The sequence below is a fragment of the Narcine bancroftii genome, chromosome 3, assembly GCF_036971445.1.
Source record: "Narcine bancroftii isolate sNarBan1 chromosome 3, sNarBan1.hap1, whole genome shotgun sequence".
Classification (NCBI taxonomy): domain Eukaryota; kingdom Metazoa; phylum Chordata; class Chondrichthyes; order Torpediniformes; family Narcinidae; genus Narcine; species Narcine bancroftii.
The window spans coordinates 348,173,103-348,188,538 of NC_091471.1; the positions used below are offsets into that span (position 1 = coordinate 348,173,103).

Below are 15,436 nucleotides of genomic sequence, written 5' to 3' on the forward strand. Positions count from 1 at the left end.
AAAAGTGGTGACTCAGGCTGAGTAGTGAAGATTACTTTTGACTCGCTTGTCTACATCTGTGGGCATTAAGAACAGGAGCAGAGGCATCACGTTACAATTGTACAAGATGTTGGTGAGACCAGGACTGAGGTCTTCCAGCTTGCAGTCACTGTTTGGTGGCATCAAGGAGTATATTTCTTTTTGGTTCCTGATTCCCACCCACACTATCTTCACCTGATAATTCTCCAGTAATATCCTCTCTAAAGACGATTAAAATATTCTAAGACATTCTTTGATTAATATTGCAAGAAAATCCCCTTCCCTCTGTTCCTATCTCACCTGTAACTGTGGTACCTCAGATGTTGACTTGCAGTCAGCAAGACTAAGGAACTGGTCAGTGGTGCTAAGGTTGAGGTTTTTAATTTAAAATTTAGACGTACAGGATGGTAACAGGCCATTCCAGCCCACAAGCCCGTGCCACCCAATTTACATCCAATTCACCTATACCCTCAGTATGTTTCGAATGTGGGAGTAAACTAGAGCCCTGGAGAAAACCCACGCAGACACAGGGAGAAGGTATAAACTCCGGTTCTGATCGCTGGCACTGTAACAGCGTTGTGCTAACCACTACACCAACTGTGCTGTCCCAAAGTGGAGAGCCTCAAGTTCCCTCGGAGACATCATCTCCAGCAACATGTCCTAGTCCACACATGTTGATGCGAAGTGCACCGACGCCTTTGCTTCCTTAGGTACCTGAGGAAATTTGGCAAATTCCCTGCATCCCCAACAACTTCTGCTGAAAGTTTCCTGTCAGAGTGCAGCACTGCGTGGGATGGGAACTGTCAGAGTGCAGCACTGCATGGGATGGGAACTGTCAAGAGTGCAGCACTGCGTGGGCTGGGAACTGCTCCACCCAAGACCACAAGAAACTTGTGAGCGTGGCTCAGACCCTCAGACAATCCCCTCCCCTCCATTGAGCATCAGCATCTCCCATTACTTTGGAAAAGCAGCCAACATATTAAAAGTCTCATCCAAATGGCAAAACTTTCTTCACCTGCCCCCCACCAAGTTCAGATTGGGAAGAAGATTCAAGGACAGTTTCTTTCCTGCCATTATCAGACTTCTGAATGCACTTCACCGGAGTGAACTTGTATTGTCTTTGCTCTGCACTAACTGATCTCTCTCTGGGGCATTGCACTTCTCTGGTGTCTTGTTGGTGCACTGTTTATGGGATGTCCAGCAGCACTGCTCTCAAAACAAACATTTCACTGTGACAATAAACTTGAACCACACTCAGGAGTACTGTTCATAGTTAGACCAGAACACCTATGAACACAAGTAGGCCATTCAGCCCATCAAGTCTGCTCCACCATTCAAATCATGGATGATTTATTTTTCCTCTCAACCCTACTCTCCTGCCTTCTCCCCATATCCTGTGATGCCCTGAGGTGACTTAATAGAGGTCTACAAGATTATGAGAGAGATAGAGTGGACAGCCAGCAACATTTACCCAAGTTAACAGTAGCAAATACCTGAGGACATCTGTTTAAAGTGATGGGAGGAAAGTTCAGAGGAGAAGGGTATTTTTTTTTGTGGGTTGTGGGTGCTTGGAATGCATTACCGGCGGTGGTAGTGGAGTCTGGAACAATAAGGACATTTAAAGGACTCCTAGACAGACACATGGATGATAGAGAGTGACAGGTATGAGGTAGGGAAGGGTTAGATTGTTATGTAGATTACAACAGTCAGAACAAATTGGAAACAATGTCTCCTCCTCATTGATCACCAACACAGGCGCACCCAAGGATGGGTGCTTAGCCCACTGCCTATGACTGTGTGGCCAGGCACAATTCCAATGCTATCTATAAGTTTGCCGATGACATCACAGTTGTCAGCAGAATCATAAACGGCAATGAGGAAGCGTAAGGAGGGAGATAGAATGATGTAACAACAAAAACCTTGCACTCAATGTCAGCAAAACCAAGAAGATGATTGTGGACTTCAGGAGGAAGTCAGGGGAACACAACCCAGTCCTCATCACGTTCTCAATAGTGGAGGGCCAAGAACTTCAAATTCCTGTGGGTCAACATCTCTGAGGATCTATCCTGGAGCTTCCATGTTGATGCAATCACAAAGGCTCACCAGCAGCTATACTTTGTGAGGTGTCTGAGGCAGTGTCACCGAAGACTCTCGTAAACTTCTACAGGTCTACCGTGGAGAGCATTCTGGCTGGTTGCATCAATGCCTGATATGGAGGCGCCAACTCTGAGGGCAAGAGTAAACTCCAGAGGGTTATTAACTCGGCCTGCGACATCACAGGCACCAGACTTCACTCCATCAAGGTCATCTATATGAGGCAATGTCTTAAAAAAGCAGCCTCTATTTTAATTCAAAATGTTAATCTTCCCTTTAATTTCACTTTCTGAAGGTAATATTTTTCATGAGTGCAAGAAGTCCAACTGTCAAACCAAATTTATCAGAAGTAAGATTTTGTCTCTTCTAGTCACCTCTAGTCACCAAAGGATATTCTATCCTCAAATACCCCCAACGCCCAGGTCATCCCCTCTTCACTCTGCTACCATCGGGGAAAAGGTACAGGAGCCTAAAGACAAGCACTCAGCGACACAAGGACAGCATTTTCCCTGCTGCCATCAGATTCCTGAATAATCAATGAATTAAAGACACTGCCTTACTTTTCGTGCTCTATTATTATTATTATTGAGCTGGCCTCTACCGGCACCACCTACGGCTCCTAGAACGCTTCCACCAGCGTTGTCTCCGCTCCATCCTCAACATCCATTGGAGCGCTTACACCCCTAACGTCGAAGTACTCGAGATGGCAGAGGTCGACAGCATCGAGTCCACGCTGCTGAAGATCCAGCTGCGCTGGATGGGTCACGTCTCCAGAATGGAGGACCATCGCCTTCCCAAGATCGTGTTATATGGCGAGCTCTCCACTGGCCACCGTGACAGAGGTGCACCAAAGAAAAGGTACAAGGACTGCCTAAAGAAATCTCTTGGTGCCTGCCACATTGACCACCGCCAGTGGGCTGATAACGCCTCAAACCGTGCATCTTGGCGCCTCACCGTTTGGCGGGCAGCAACCTCCTTTGAAGAAGACCGCAGAGCCCACCTCACTGACAAAAGGCAAAGGAGGAAAAACCCAACACCCAACCCCAACCAACCAATTTTCCCCTGCAACCGCTGCAACCGTGTCTGCCTGTCCCGCATCGGACTTGTCAGCCACAAACGAGCCTGCAGCTGACGTGGACATTTACCCCCTCCATAAATCTTCGTCCGCGAAGCCAAGCCAAAGAAGAATTATTATTATTAATATTTTATTTTATTTTTTATAGTAATGTTGTAAGATGGTTGTAATATGTATGTTTGCTCTATGATGCTGCCACATAACACCGAATTTCATGTCTTGATCATGGCAATAAATTCTAATTCTGATTCTGACAACATCATGGGCTGAAGGGCCTGTACTCTGCTGGAATGTTCTATGTTCTATATTCTTGCTAATCAACAGGTTATCAACCTCTGCTTTAAATCTATCCAATTACTTGGCCTCCACAGCTGTTAGAGGCAACGAATTTCACAGATTTACCACCCTCTTAGTGAAGAAACAATTTATCTTTGTTCCAAGGGCATGTCATTTTATTCTGAGGCTGTGGCCTCTGGTCCTACCCTCGGCCCAGGCCTGAAACATTGATCACCCTTTACTGACCTGCTGAGTTTCTCCAGCACTTTTGTAAATTGCACAACATGAGGGGAATCTTTCACACAGAGAGTGGTGGGGGGGTGGAACAAGCTGCAGGCTGAAGTGGTAAATACAGGGTCGCTTTTGATAATTTAAGAAAAATTTGGACAGGTACATGGATGGGAGAGGTATGGAGGGATATGGACTGGGTGCAGGTCAGTGGGACTAGGCAAAAGAAAATGGTTTGGCACAGACTAGATGGGCTGGAGGGCCTGTTTCTGTGCTTTCATGTTCTATGGTTCTTCCTTTGTATCTCCTGCAAACTTAGCCACAAAAACACCAGTTCTATGATCGAAAATTCTAAATCCTGACAGTTGTGGTCACACAGGTACCATTCAGCTTGAAAGACCAGAAATGAGCAGCACAGTGTAGGTGTGTGTGTATCTGTAAGGAGGGGAAGGAGGGAAGGGAGGGGAGGAGGAGGAGGAGGAGGGAAGGGCAGAGGGAGGAGGAGGGGATGGGAGGAATGGAAGGGGAGGGGAAGGGGAGGAAGAGCATGAACATGAGGAAGAATAAAAGCAATTCAGGGTAGTAGATATAGGATGGAGATGAGGAGGAACTGCTGTTCCCAGAGAATGGTTAATCTATGTAATTTGCTGACTTTTGAAGCAGTGGAAGTGACCTCAGTAAATATATTTAAGACAAGGAGGGATAGATTTTTACATAGTGGGGGAATTAATGGATATGGGGAAAAGACAGATAGGTGGAGGTCAGCCATTATCACATTGAATGGTAGCATAGGCTCAACGGGCAGGATGGCCAACTCCTGCTCCTTTCTTATATTCTTACATTCAAACCATGAATTAATGGACTATCCAATACTCAGCCATTGGCTGTCTCAGACACCAGCCTTCACTGATTCCCAAACTTTTAATTCATGTCCTTCAGAGCATATCTTGAAATAATAAAGACCAATCTATTTGTTGTAAGGAAGTGAAGGTGTACAGTTAGCACAACACTGACAGCACCAGCGACCCAAGTTCGAATCCACGCTTTCTGTAAGGAGATTATATGTTCTCCCTATGTCTGGGTAGGTTTTCCCATGGGGCTCCGGTTTCCTTTCACCCTTCAAAACATACCAAATTGAAGGTTAATTGGGATATTTGAGCGTCACAGGCTCATGGGCTGGAATGACCTTTTAATATGCTGCATGTCTAAATAATTGTCAAGAACAGCTAGAAGTGAACCGTACACTGCAGCAGGGAACCAGTGAACTGTACACCATGGCAGAGAACAGATAAACTGTGTGAGTGAGCACCTGATCCTGTTAGCAGCCAGCAGCTTTGAGGCTGAGGTAAAACAGTTTTGCAGGGTTACTCTATAAATCCAGGGTACAAAATACGAAGGGTTCAAATTACTAGTACCCCCTCACCTCTGTGCCCCTATACTATTGGGGTTAGATTTTCAGTGCCAGTTAGAAAGCATTACAATAGTGCACAACGGGCCTCACCCCCCCCCCCCCCACTACGCCTTACGAAGAAACAACACTGCAGCCTGTCTGTCCTGAACATAGAACCCCGTCCGCTGTTCACACACCTGACCCCAGAATGCACACCAATAGCCACAAAGAGCAGAAGGTACAGCCCAAGGCATAGAGCCTTCATTAGGACAGAGGTCCGCAGGCTACTACAGGAGGGTCATAGAGCAGAGCACCAGCCCCTGGAGAGCCCAGGTGGTTGTAGTAAAGTCAGGAGAAAAAATGCGCATAGTAGTGGATTACAGCCAGACAATCAACAAATTTACACAAATAGATGCCCACCCCCTGCCACGCATAGCAGACATGGTCAACAACATTGCGCAGTATAAGGTGTTCTCTACCATAGACCTGAAGGCAGCATACCACCAAATGCCCATTAGAAACAGCGATCGTATTTGCACGGCTTTTGAGGCAGACGGCAGGCTGTATCAATTTCTGCAACTTCCCTTCGGAGTCACAAATGGAGTGTCCCTGTTTCAGAGAGAAATGGGCCGAATAGTAGATGAGTTCCAACTGAAAGCGGTGTTCCCCTACTTAGACAACGTGACAATCTGTGGCCACACAGAGGAGGAGTCACGTGATGGAGTAGTGGCTGGTCAGGGAACTCCAGTCCTCTCCAGAAAAGTTAAAAAAAGACATTGAAAAAACGAAGGCACAAACCAAAATAAAGTGAAAATAAAGTGTGGAGAAAATGGCAGCGAAAAAAGAAAAGCCAAAAGCAACGGGAAGAAGAGAAGAAGAAAGGACGTCGGAAGAAGGTGAAGGTCTTACCTGTCCGATGAGGCCCGCCGCGGAGAGAGAAGCCCGCTCCCTAAGGTCAGTTGAAGCCCCGAACTCGGGACTACAAAAATGGCTCACGGAGCCAAACAAAAGTTTGCACGATGCGCAAGACAAAAATAACACTGATGGGAAGGGGGACCAGCTGTGGAGTCGATCTCCACAGCTGAAATTGACAGCCACAACAAAGCAGCAAGAGGAAAACACAGAAAATAACGAGAGCAAGAAAGAAGAGAGTAAAAAGAAATCGAAGAAACAACAGATGACCAACCCAGAGGAAGAAGACCAGCAGCAAGACACTTCTAATAAAAATAAGAAGACCAAAAATACCCAACAAAATAAAACAAACCAACAAGAAAACCAGAAGAGACAGAGGTAAAGGACACAGATCCCAGAATGGACTCAGAAGAAGAGGAAGAATACAGAGAAATGGAAGATGAAGGGAAGGGCAAGACAATGGATATATTTTTTTTTAAAGAATATATGGAATCAGTAAAAGAATGGCAGTCACAAGAATTCAGTGAAATAAAAAGAAGAATAAAAAGTACAGAAGAAAAATGAATAGATTAGAGATGGTCATGTCAGATATAGGAAAAAGAGTGGACAAGGTGGAAGAACAAGAAACAGCCGTAGAAATGGAAGTAGAGGACTTAAAAAAGAAATTAGAAGAATCTGATAAAAAAGTTAAAGAGACACAAGAGCTGTTAGCTCAGTAGATAGATATAATGGAAAATTATAGTAGAAGAAACAATATAAAGATAGTGGGCCTTAAGGAAGATGAAGAAGGCAAGAATATGAGAGAATTTATAAAAGAATGGATCCCCAGGGTCCTAGGAAGACCAGAATTACAGGAAGAAATGGAAATAGAAAGGGCACACAGAACATTAGCCCCTAAACCACAACCACAACAAAAACCAAGATCCATTCTAGTAAAATTCTTAAGATATACAACAAGAGAAAATATATTGGAGAAAGCAATAAGGAAAATAAGAGAAGACAAAAAAACCACTGGAATACAAGGGTCAAAAAATTTTTTTCTATCCAGATATAAGTTTTGAACTCCTGAAGAAGAGGAAGGAGTTTAATGCAGCAAAAACGATCCTATGGAAAAAAGGATATAAATTTATGCTAAAGTATCCAGCGGTATTTAAAATAGTTATTCCAGGGCAGCAAAACAGACTTGGATCCGGAGGAAGCAAGAAAATTTGCAGAACAACTACAAAACAGAGAGAGGAAGATATGTAACGAGAACAAAAATGACCACAAACTCTATGTATGTGTGTATGTAGGTATATATATATATATGTGTGTGTGTGTGTGTGTGTGTGTGTGTGTGTGTGTGTGTGTGTGTGTGTGTGTGTGTGTGTGTGTGTGTGTGTGTGTGTGTGTGTGCTCCTCCAGAAGCACTGCAGACCCCACAAAGTGGACCTGCTGGTGGATCAAGTGGAGTTGAGGCACGCGAACCCTCAGGACGCCTTCATCACATTCCCAGGTGGAAGAGAAGACTCGGTGGCCACCAGGGATCTCGCACCGCCCGGATGTGTGAACAATGTGGAGGAAACAGATGTCTACAGATCAACAAGGAGCGCAGCAGCAGTCACTAGAACAGTCGTCCATCGAGTCACCCCAGAGGACTAGACCACCCACCCCAGAAATCAGGACCCTGGGTAAGTCCGCCCCACAAAATATCACCACTCTAGACGATGGCAGGACCTAATCCCATACAAGAGGATCCCCAGCCCACATGGCCACATGACCAACCAGTACTTCCCACTCCCACACCTCCAACAAGAAAGGCCAAAAGGCAGACCGTACTCCCTACCCCTATACCACTACCGAGGAGGTCCAGAAGGCAACGGAAGCCACAAAAAATGTTGGACTTATGAACTTACAAACAAGGGAAGGAGGACTGGGAGGGGGATGGGGGGGGGGGGAGATAACAATTTTTAAGGGGGGGGATGAATTTGGTGATATGTAATTACACCACAAGGTCACCAGGGGTCATCCTGGTGACCTTGTATATAAAGCAGTCCAGAGCTACAGTCTAGCCTTCCAGGTTTGTCTTGCAGAGAGACAAGACCTCTTAGTGTACATATTAGTTTATTAAAGCTGTCTTATACTCGCACTGCTGTTGTGGTTATTGTCAGTACAAACTGTACCCTGTGGCAAGGAATGGGTGAAACATGTACCACAGCAGGGAACGGGTGGTCAGGTCTGTGGTGAAAAAGTTGTGGCTGAGAACACACTCACCAGGGCCACTTTCATCCGCTGAGCAAATCCCACTGGTGCTATCCCGTAAATACCGATGGCCAGCAAAGTGACCACAATGTGAACAAATGTGATCCAATGCGTGAAGTATGGTCTGGAAAATAAACAGCCATTAAACCGGTAACTGCCCAAAGGTGAGGATTTGGAAGGGGGAAAAGTCAGTCAGAAGCAGAGAGAGGAAACAAAGGGAAGTCAAAGGATAGGATCTGATATATGATGTTCAGAATCTTATTTGCTGCAGCCAATCCAACTACAAGAGTGAAAATTAAATACCCATAATATCCCAAGCACAAAAAATACAAAGATACAAACAAAAAATAAACCAAGGAAGATAGATAAATAAAGAAATATTCAGAGTTTCAGGTGGTGCAAAGAAAGTGATATTTCAATTGTGCAGGCAGATCTTCTGGTGGTCCCGGAGTAGTGTGGAGAAGACCCTATCTGTTGGAAAGAAATTGTTCTAGAATCTAGAGTGTTGGTCTTCAGACATCTGCATCTTCTCAGTGAGAAAAGGATATGACCAGGGTGATGGGGCTTTGATGTTGGCTGCCTTCTTGAGTAGCGTCTCACATCAATGGATGGAAGGTCAGTGCTTGAAATGAACTTGGCCAGGTTTATTACTTTCTGTAGCCTTCTGTGTTCCTGGATACTCAAGTGAGAGAAAGGGAAGTTTGAGGAAGGTAGGAGATTCCATGAATTTCAGTGAGGAGAGGGACCAGAGTGAGTGCAAAAAGGAAAGAGGCAACACTAGGGCCACAGTCAGCCTGACGTATCACATGGATGATCTCTCTGCTTCACCAGCATATCCCACAGCCACAGAAGGTCATCTTCAGCCAATTTGATTCATTCAACATGATGTCAAGAAACAGCGGGGAGGAAAGGGTGTGGCCGAGACTTTAAAAACTGAGCAACAGGGAAAAGTTAAACTGGTTAGGACTTTATTCCCTGGAAAGTCAGAGAATGAGGGGAGATTTGATAGAGGTGTACAGAATTGATGGGTATAGATAGAGTAAAAGCAAGCAGGCTTTTCCTAGTGAGATTGGGTGAGACAAGAACTAGAGGAAATGGGTTAAAGGTGAAAGGGGAAATGTTTAAGGAGAACTTCTTCAGCTGAAGTGATGAAAGCAAGCTCTATTTTAACATTTAAGAAAAGTTTGGGTAAGTACATAGATGGGAGGGGTATGGACAATGGGACAAGGTGGAATAATAGTTTGACACAGATTAGAAGGGCCAAAGAGCATGTTTCTGTGCTGTAATGTTCTATGACAGAATCTGGAGCAAATGAAAAGGAGAGAGAACTGGACAACGGTTGTAGCAGTTAGCGCAATGCCTTTACAGCACAAGCGAATGCCTTGACCTGGGTTTGAATCCCGCGCCGTCTTTAAGGAGTTTGTACATTCTCCCCATGTCTGTGTAGGTTTTCTCCCACCCCCCAAAAAAATGACTGGGGGTGTAGGTTAATGGGGTGTAAATCGGGTGGCACGGACTCATAGGGTCGAATTAGCCCTGTTGCAGTGGTGTAATTTTGTTTAAAACAAGGTGCTGCAGAACCCAGGTCAGGCAGCTTCTGTTTAAGTCAGTGTTTGCGGCCAAAAGCCTTCGTCAGAAACAAGAACCAGGATAGCCAGATAAAAGGGTGGGGAGAGGGGGAATCATGGGCTAGCAGGAGATGGGTATATACGAGTGGGAGGGAGAAATGGAAACAATGTAGAAGCTATAAGGTGATAGGTGGAAGAGGCAAAAGGTTGATGGAGCATTCTGATAGGAGGGACAGGACAGAGGATATGGGAGGGGAGGAGAGGGTACAGGGAGGGGAGGGTACAGGATTGGGGAGGAGGTACGGGAGAGAGGTGTATATGGGATGAGGTACAGAAGGAGAAGAGCAGGAGTGGATACAGGGAGGGGAGGGGCAGGTGGAGAGGGAGGGGAGGAGTGATAACTGATTGGGGAGGGGATGGGGGAGTGGGTCCAGGGAGGGGAGGGGCAATGGAGGGTGAGGGGATTGGGGAAGGGGCTAGGAACCCATGAGCAGGTACCTGTGATTGCTGAGGTGTTGCAGCTTGTCCCAGGTGCTGACGCTCAGTGAGCGGCGATACCTGCGGTTCAGCCACCTGCCAACCATTCCCACCCCGTACTGACGCCTCCTCTTGTCAAACCCCAGGTGCTCCACCGGTGCCATGATACGTGTGCCCCTGCAATCAGACACAGAGTGAAACTCCTTCTGCACCGTCCCATCCCACACTCCTGGGGTCAGAAAGACAGTGAAGCTCCCACTACAACATCCCATCACACATTCCCGGAGTCAGACACAGGGTGAAGCTACCTCCGCACTATCTCATCACACACTCCCAGGGTTAGACACAGAGTGAAGCTCCCTCCACATCATCCCAATGCACATTCCCAGGGTCAGATACAGAGTGAAGCACCCTCTACCCTGTCCCATCATGCACTCCTGGGTCAGACACTAAGTGAATTTCATCTGTACTGTCCCATCACACACTCTCAGAACAGGGATAGGAGGTGATTCCAAGGCCTGGATCCAAATCGTAAGGAGACCATTGCTCTGTTTAGTGTCTGACTAGTACCTCTCATCTCTACCAATGATCAAGACCTGAACATGGGGTTAAACCAAGCTTTTACCTGGTAGTTGGAAGTGCTTCCATCTGGACATCCCTCTCATAGAAAGCTGAAAGTGGTGGTGATTCAAACACATCATCTGGTGCAGACAAGGTTTCGCCTGAATCCTCCTCCTGGAATCAGAATCAGAGGTGTGTCAACTCCTGGCAACACTCAGTGCCTTCCTTGGGACCATCCCAAACAATACGGAAACTTTCTTGCCTTGCTGAAAAATGAATAGTCCACAGTGTCGGCACCGTCAAATGGATCTTCCTCCAAGTAACTGGGATAAACAAAGCTCCTTCTGACCCTTCTGGCTCTAGAACTTTCTAGAACAGGATGGCCCTGTGATAGAAATTGGTTGCATGTTAGGAACTACACATCAGCTGAGAAAATATTGTCTGGAGGCAGATTTTAAGGAGGGCTTTGAGAAAGCAATTATTAGGTTGGGCATTCCAAACTCCAAATGAATCCATTCAAGTCAAGTCAAGTTTATTGTCATCTGATCATACAAGTGTTCTCCAGTCCTCAGCGCTAAACATGCAGACTTACAACCAGAAGTAACACACATGCAGACAAACAATTCATATGCAGGACAAGTATTCATCTGTACAAATAAATATTGTTTCATGAGTATGAGAAGATTGTGAAAGTAAAGCTGACTTTCGCTCAGAGTAGAGATCAGAGACCTCAAGTAGGGAGATGGAAAGGTGAAGAACAAAAAGTCCAGTGAGACCTGGGAAGGAGCAATAGGTCAATGCAATTAGATAGAAGCAGCAAGTAAATGTTGATGGATATGAAGAGGAGCTGGATTTGGGGTTGTTACTTCAAGGGAGGCTTTGATACATCCATTGGAAGAGAGCCAGTCACACACCCTAACCCCAACCCCACTTCTGACTCACTGTTATCAAGGCTGTAGCAGCTCGGAGGCTCATTCTAGTGATGGACTCATGCTTCCTGGGAGGAAATCTGTGACATCCAGTGGAAGAGATTTGCATTGAACCAAGTAGAGTCAAATGTTGATCCATCGTGTTGGAATTTTGGGAGCGCTGGGCTTGATACGAAGCATCACTGATCTGAGAATGTAGGAATAGGAGCCATAAAATACAGAGCTTGTCCCAACCTACCCATGCCACAAAACCGATATCTGGGAGTAGAATTAGGCCATTCAGCCCATCAGATCTGCCGTTATATTCCATCATAACTGATGTACTGTCCTTTTTCAATCCCATTTTCCTGCCTTGTTCCCATAAACCTTGTATCCCTTCCTATTTAAGATCATCAATCTCTGCCTTAAATATCCCCAATGCTTTGGCCTCCACAGCCATCCATGGCAAAGAATTCCACAGATTCACCTCGCTCTGGGTAAAGAAATTCCTCCTCATCTGTTCTAAAGTGATGTTTCTGTTTTCTAAGGCTGTGCCCTCTGGTCCCAAACACCCCCACCTCCCACCTCAGGAAACATCCTTTCCACATCCACTCTACCCAGTCCTCAGTATTCGGTAGGTTTCAATGTGATTGCTCTCCCCCCCACTTATTCTCCACTCTTCTCCAAAGAGTACAATCCAAGAGCCATCAAATGCTCCTTGTAATGACAACTTTTACATTCCAGGAATCATTCCAGTGAACCTCCTCTGAACCCACTCAAATGCCAACAACATCTTCCTAGAAGATGGCCTTGAGGGGGTGAGATGGCCAGTTTCTGTACTGTAATTGTTAATATGGTTATATATAAAATTGCTCACAGTACTCCAGGTGTGGTCTGATCAATGATTTGTAAAGCCTTAACATTATTTTTTATATTCTATCCTTCTAGAAATGAATAGCAGCATTTCATTTGCCTTCCTTGCCACCAACTCTACCTGCAAATTAACCTTTAGGGAGTCTTGTACGAGGACTCCCAAGTCCCTCTGAGCCTCTGATTTCTGAACTTGTTTCAGTTTAGAAAATAGTTACACCTTTATCCTTCCACCAAAGTGCATGATCGCACACTTCATCTGCCATTTCCTTGCCCACTCTCCTAACCCATCCACGTCCTTCTGCAGACTCAATCCTTCTTCACCATTACCTCCTCATATCTTTGTATTGTCCACAAATATGGCCACAAAACCAACCCCCCCCACCCCCCTGACTCCGTACCAGACACTGACCTCGATCCCCACTCAAAGTTTGGTTTCAACTTTAATCCCATTCCCAAGGCCTACCCATACCTTCAGTACCGTGGGAGACTGCCTTGCCCACTTGTTACAGACAGGGGCCAAACAGTGAATGTGTGGAAAGGACTTGCAAGGAGACAACTGAGGCTCATTTTGGGTGGGATAGAGAGCATACACTTACCATGGGTGTTTTCTGCGAGCTCAGTGCTGTGGTGTAGCCAGGGTCCAGGCTAGTGAGCTGCATATTCCTCTGGTACGGAGCTTTCAGTTTACCAAATCTCTGGCTGCAGTGTCTCCAGCTCTGCCACTGCCAGTGCAGTGAGGTGCTATCATCCATTCCTACACCAAACCATTCTGCAGTGTCCCTGTCATGAGCACCACAGATCATTAAACATCACCACCCAGACCAGACATACAGGCAAGGCATAGGTCGTCTTTCAACAAAGGGAGATTGGAAGACTTTAGAAGTGAAATCCTGAACAGAGTGTGGGGTGAGTTCTGCTCAGGTCTTTATGAAAGAGTTTAATGGGGTTGTTGTGAAGATTTCAAGATATAGGAACAGAAGTAGCCCAATCAGCCCATTGAGTCTGCTCTATCATTCTATTCATGAGCTGATCCATCCTCCCACTCAGGACCACTCCCTGGCTTTCACCCTGTAACCCTTGATGCTCACTTGATAGTCACTGATTATCAACATAGGCACGCCCCAAGGATGGGTGCTTAGCCCCCTGCTCTATTCATTGTACATATGTGGCCAGGCACAATTCCAATGCTATCTATAAGTTTGCTGATGACATCACAGTTGTCAGTAGAGTAGAATCACAAATGGCAATGAGGAAGCGTACAGGAGGGAGATAGATCAGCTCATTGAATGGTGTAACAACAACCTTGCACTCAGCGTCAGCAAAACCGAATCCTCATCAAGGGCTCAGTAGTGGAGAGGGTCAAGAACTTCAAATTTCTGGATGTCAACATTTCCGAGGATATGTCCTGGAGCCTCCATGTTGATGCCATCACAAAGAAGGCTTTCCAGTGGCTATACTTTGTGAGGTGTTTGAGGAGATTTGGTATGTCATTGAAGTCTCTTGTAATCTTCTACAGGTGTACCATGGAGAGCATTCTGGCTGGTTGCATCACTTTCTGGTATGGAGGGACCAAATCTCAGGAAAAAAATCAATTACTGAGGGTTGTTAACTTGGCCTGTGACATCACAGGCACCCAGACCTCACTCCATCAAGGAGATCTACATGAGGTGGTATCTTAAAAAAGCAGCCTCTATCCTGAAAGACCCCCACCACCACCCAAGCTATGCCCTCTTCACTCTACTACCATCGGGGGAAAAGGTATAGGAGCCTAAAAAAGTAATCAGCGGCAGAAGGACAGCTTCTTCCCCGCTGCCTCCTGAATAATCAAATGAACTAAAGACACTGCCTTACTTTTTGTGCACTATAATTTTTATTTTTTTTATATTATTGTTGTAAGATGGTTCGTAATATGCATGTTTGCATTTTGATGCTGCCGCAAAACACAGAATTTCGTGATTTGTTCATGACAATAAATTTTAATTCTGATAACCTGACTAGGAAGTTAACAGTGCAGCACATTATGGGTCCTTCAGCCCACATTGTTATGCTGATCTGCACCATCAACCTAACCCTTCCCATCCTCCCAGTCCATAACCCTCCATTTTACATGCGCCTACCCAAGAGTATTTTTAATGTCCCTTTTATACCAGCCTCCTACACCACTCCTGGCACTGCATTCCAGGCACCCACCACTCTGTGTATAGAAAACCTAACTCTGACATCTCCTCTCAACTTTCATGCCCTCACCTTAAACAGATGCCCTCTGCTGTTGGCTGTTGCTATCCAGGGAAAGGTGCTGCAAGGCATTAGGGAAATGGAGCTGGAGTTAGATGAACTCCGGATATTGAGGGAGGCAAAGGTAGTTGTAGATTTTCACGGATGCAGTCACCCCTAAAATTCAGGAGGCAGGTAGCTGGGTGACTGAAAGGAGAGGAAAGGAGAAGACGCAGACAGTGCAGAGTACCCCTGTGACCGTTCCTAACAACTGTTTTGGATCTTGTTGGTGGGGTGACCTACCAGGGACAAGTTGAGGTGACCAAGTTTCTGGCACAGATGCTGGTCCCTCAGATCAGAAGGTAAGGTGGGGGGGAAAGAAGAGGAGAGCGATAGTGATTGGGGTCTCATTGGACAACTTGATGGGGGAGGGGGTTCTGTGAACAAGTTCAAGGCTCCCGGATGGTATGTTGCCTCTCAGGTGCCAGGGTCAGGATGTGTCTGATCAAGTTCATAGCATTCTGGAGGGGGAGGGTGAGCAGGCAGATGTCGTGGTCCACGTGGGGACCAATGACATCGATAGGTTCTGAAGAGAGTTAAG

The 15,436-nt window shown here is 45.9% G+C and overlaps 1 protein-coding gene across 1 annotated transcript in view; it reads right to left on the bottom strand.

Annotated features, from left to right (window-relative positions):
- Positions 1–15,436, bottom strand: part of LOC138759366 (inactive rhomboid protein 2-like) — a 60,841-nt gene that overhangs the window by 36,830 nt on the left and 8,575 nt on the right. Inside the window, exons 3-8 of the mRNA XM_069929619.1 lie at positions 13,218–13,401; positions 11,783–11,956; positions 11,103–11,225; positions 10,905–11,014; positions 10,301–10,456; positions 8,247–8,358 (exon numbers count right to left, since the gene is read on the bottom strand). Coding sequence (XP_069785720.1) covers positions 8,247–8,358; positions 10,301–10,456; positions 10,905–11,014; positions 11,103–11,225; positions 11,783–11,956; positions 13,218–13,401 — 859 coding nt within the window. The remainder of the gene's footprint in view (positions 1–8,246; positions 8,359–10,300; positions 10,457–10,904; positions 11,015–11,102; positions 11,226–11,782; positions 11,957–13,217; positions 13,402–15,436) is intronic.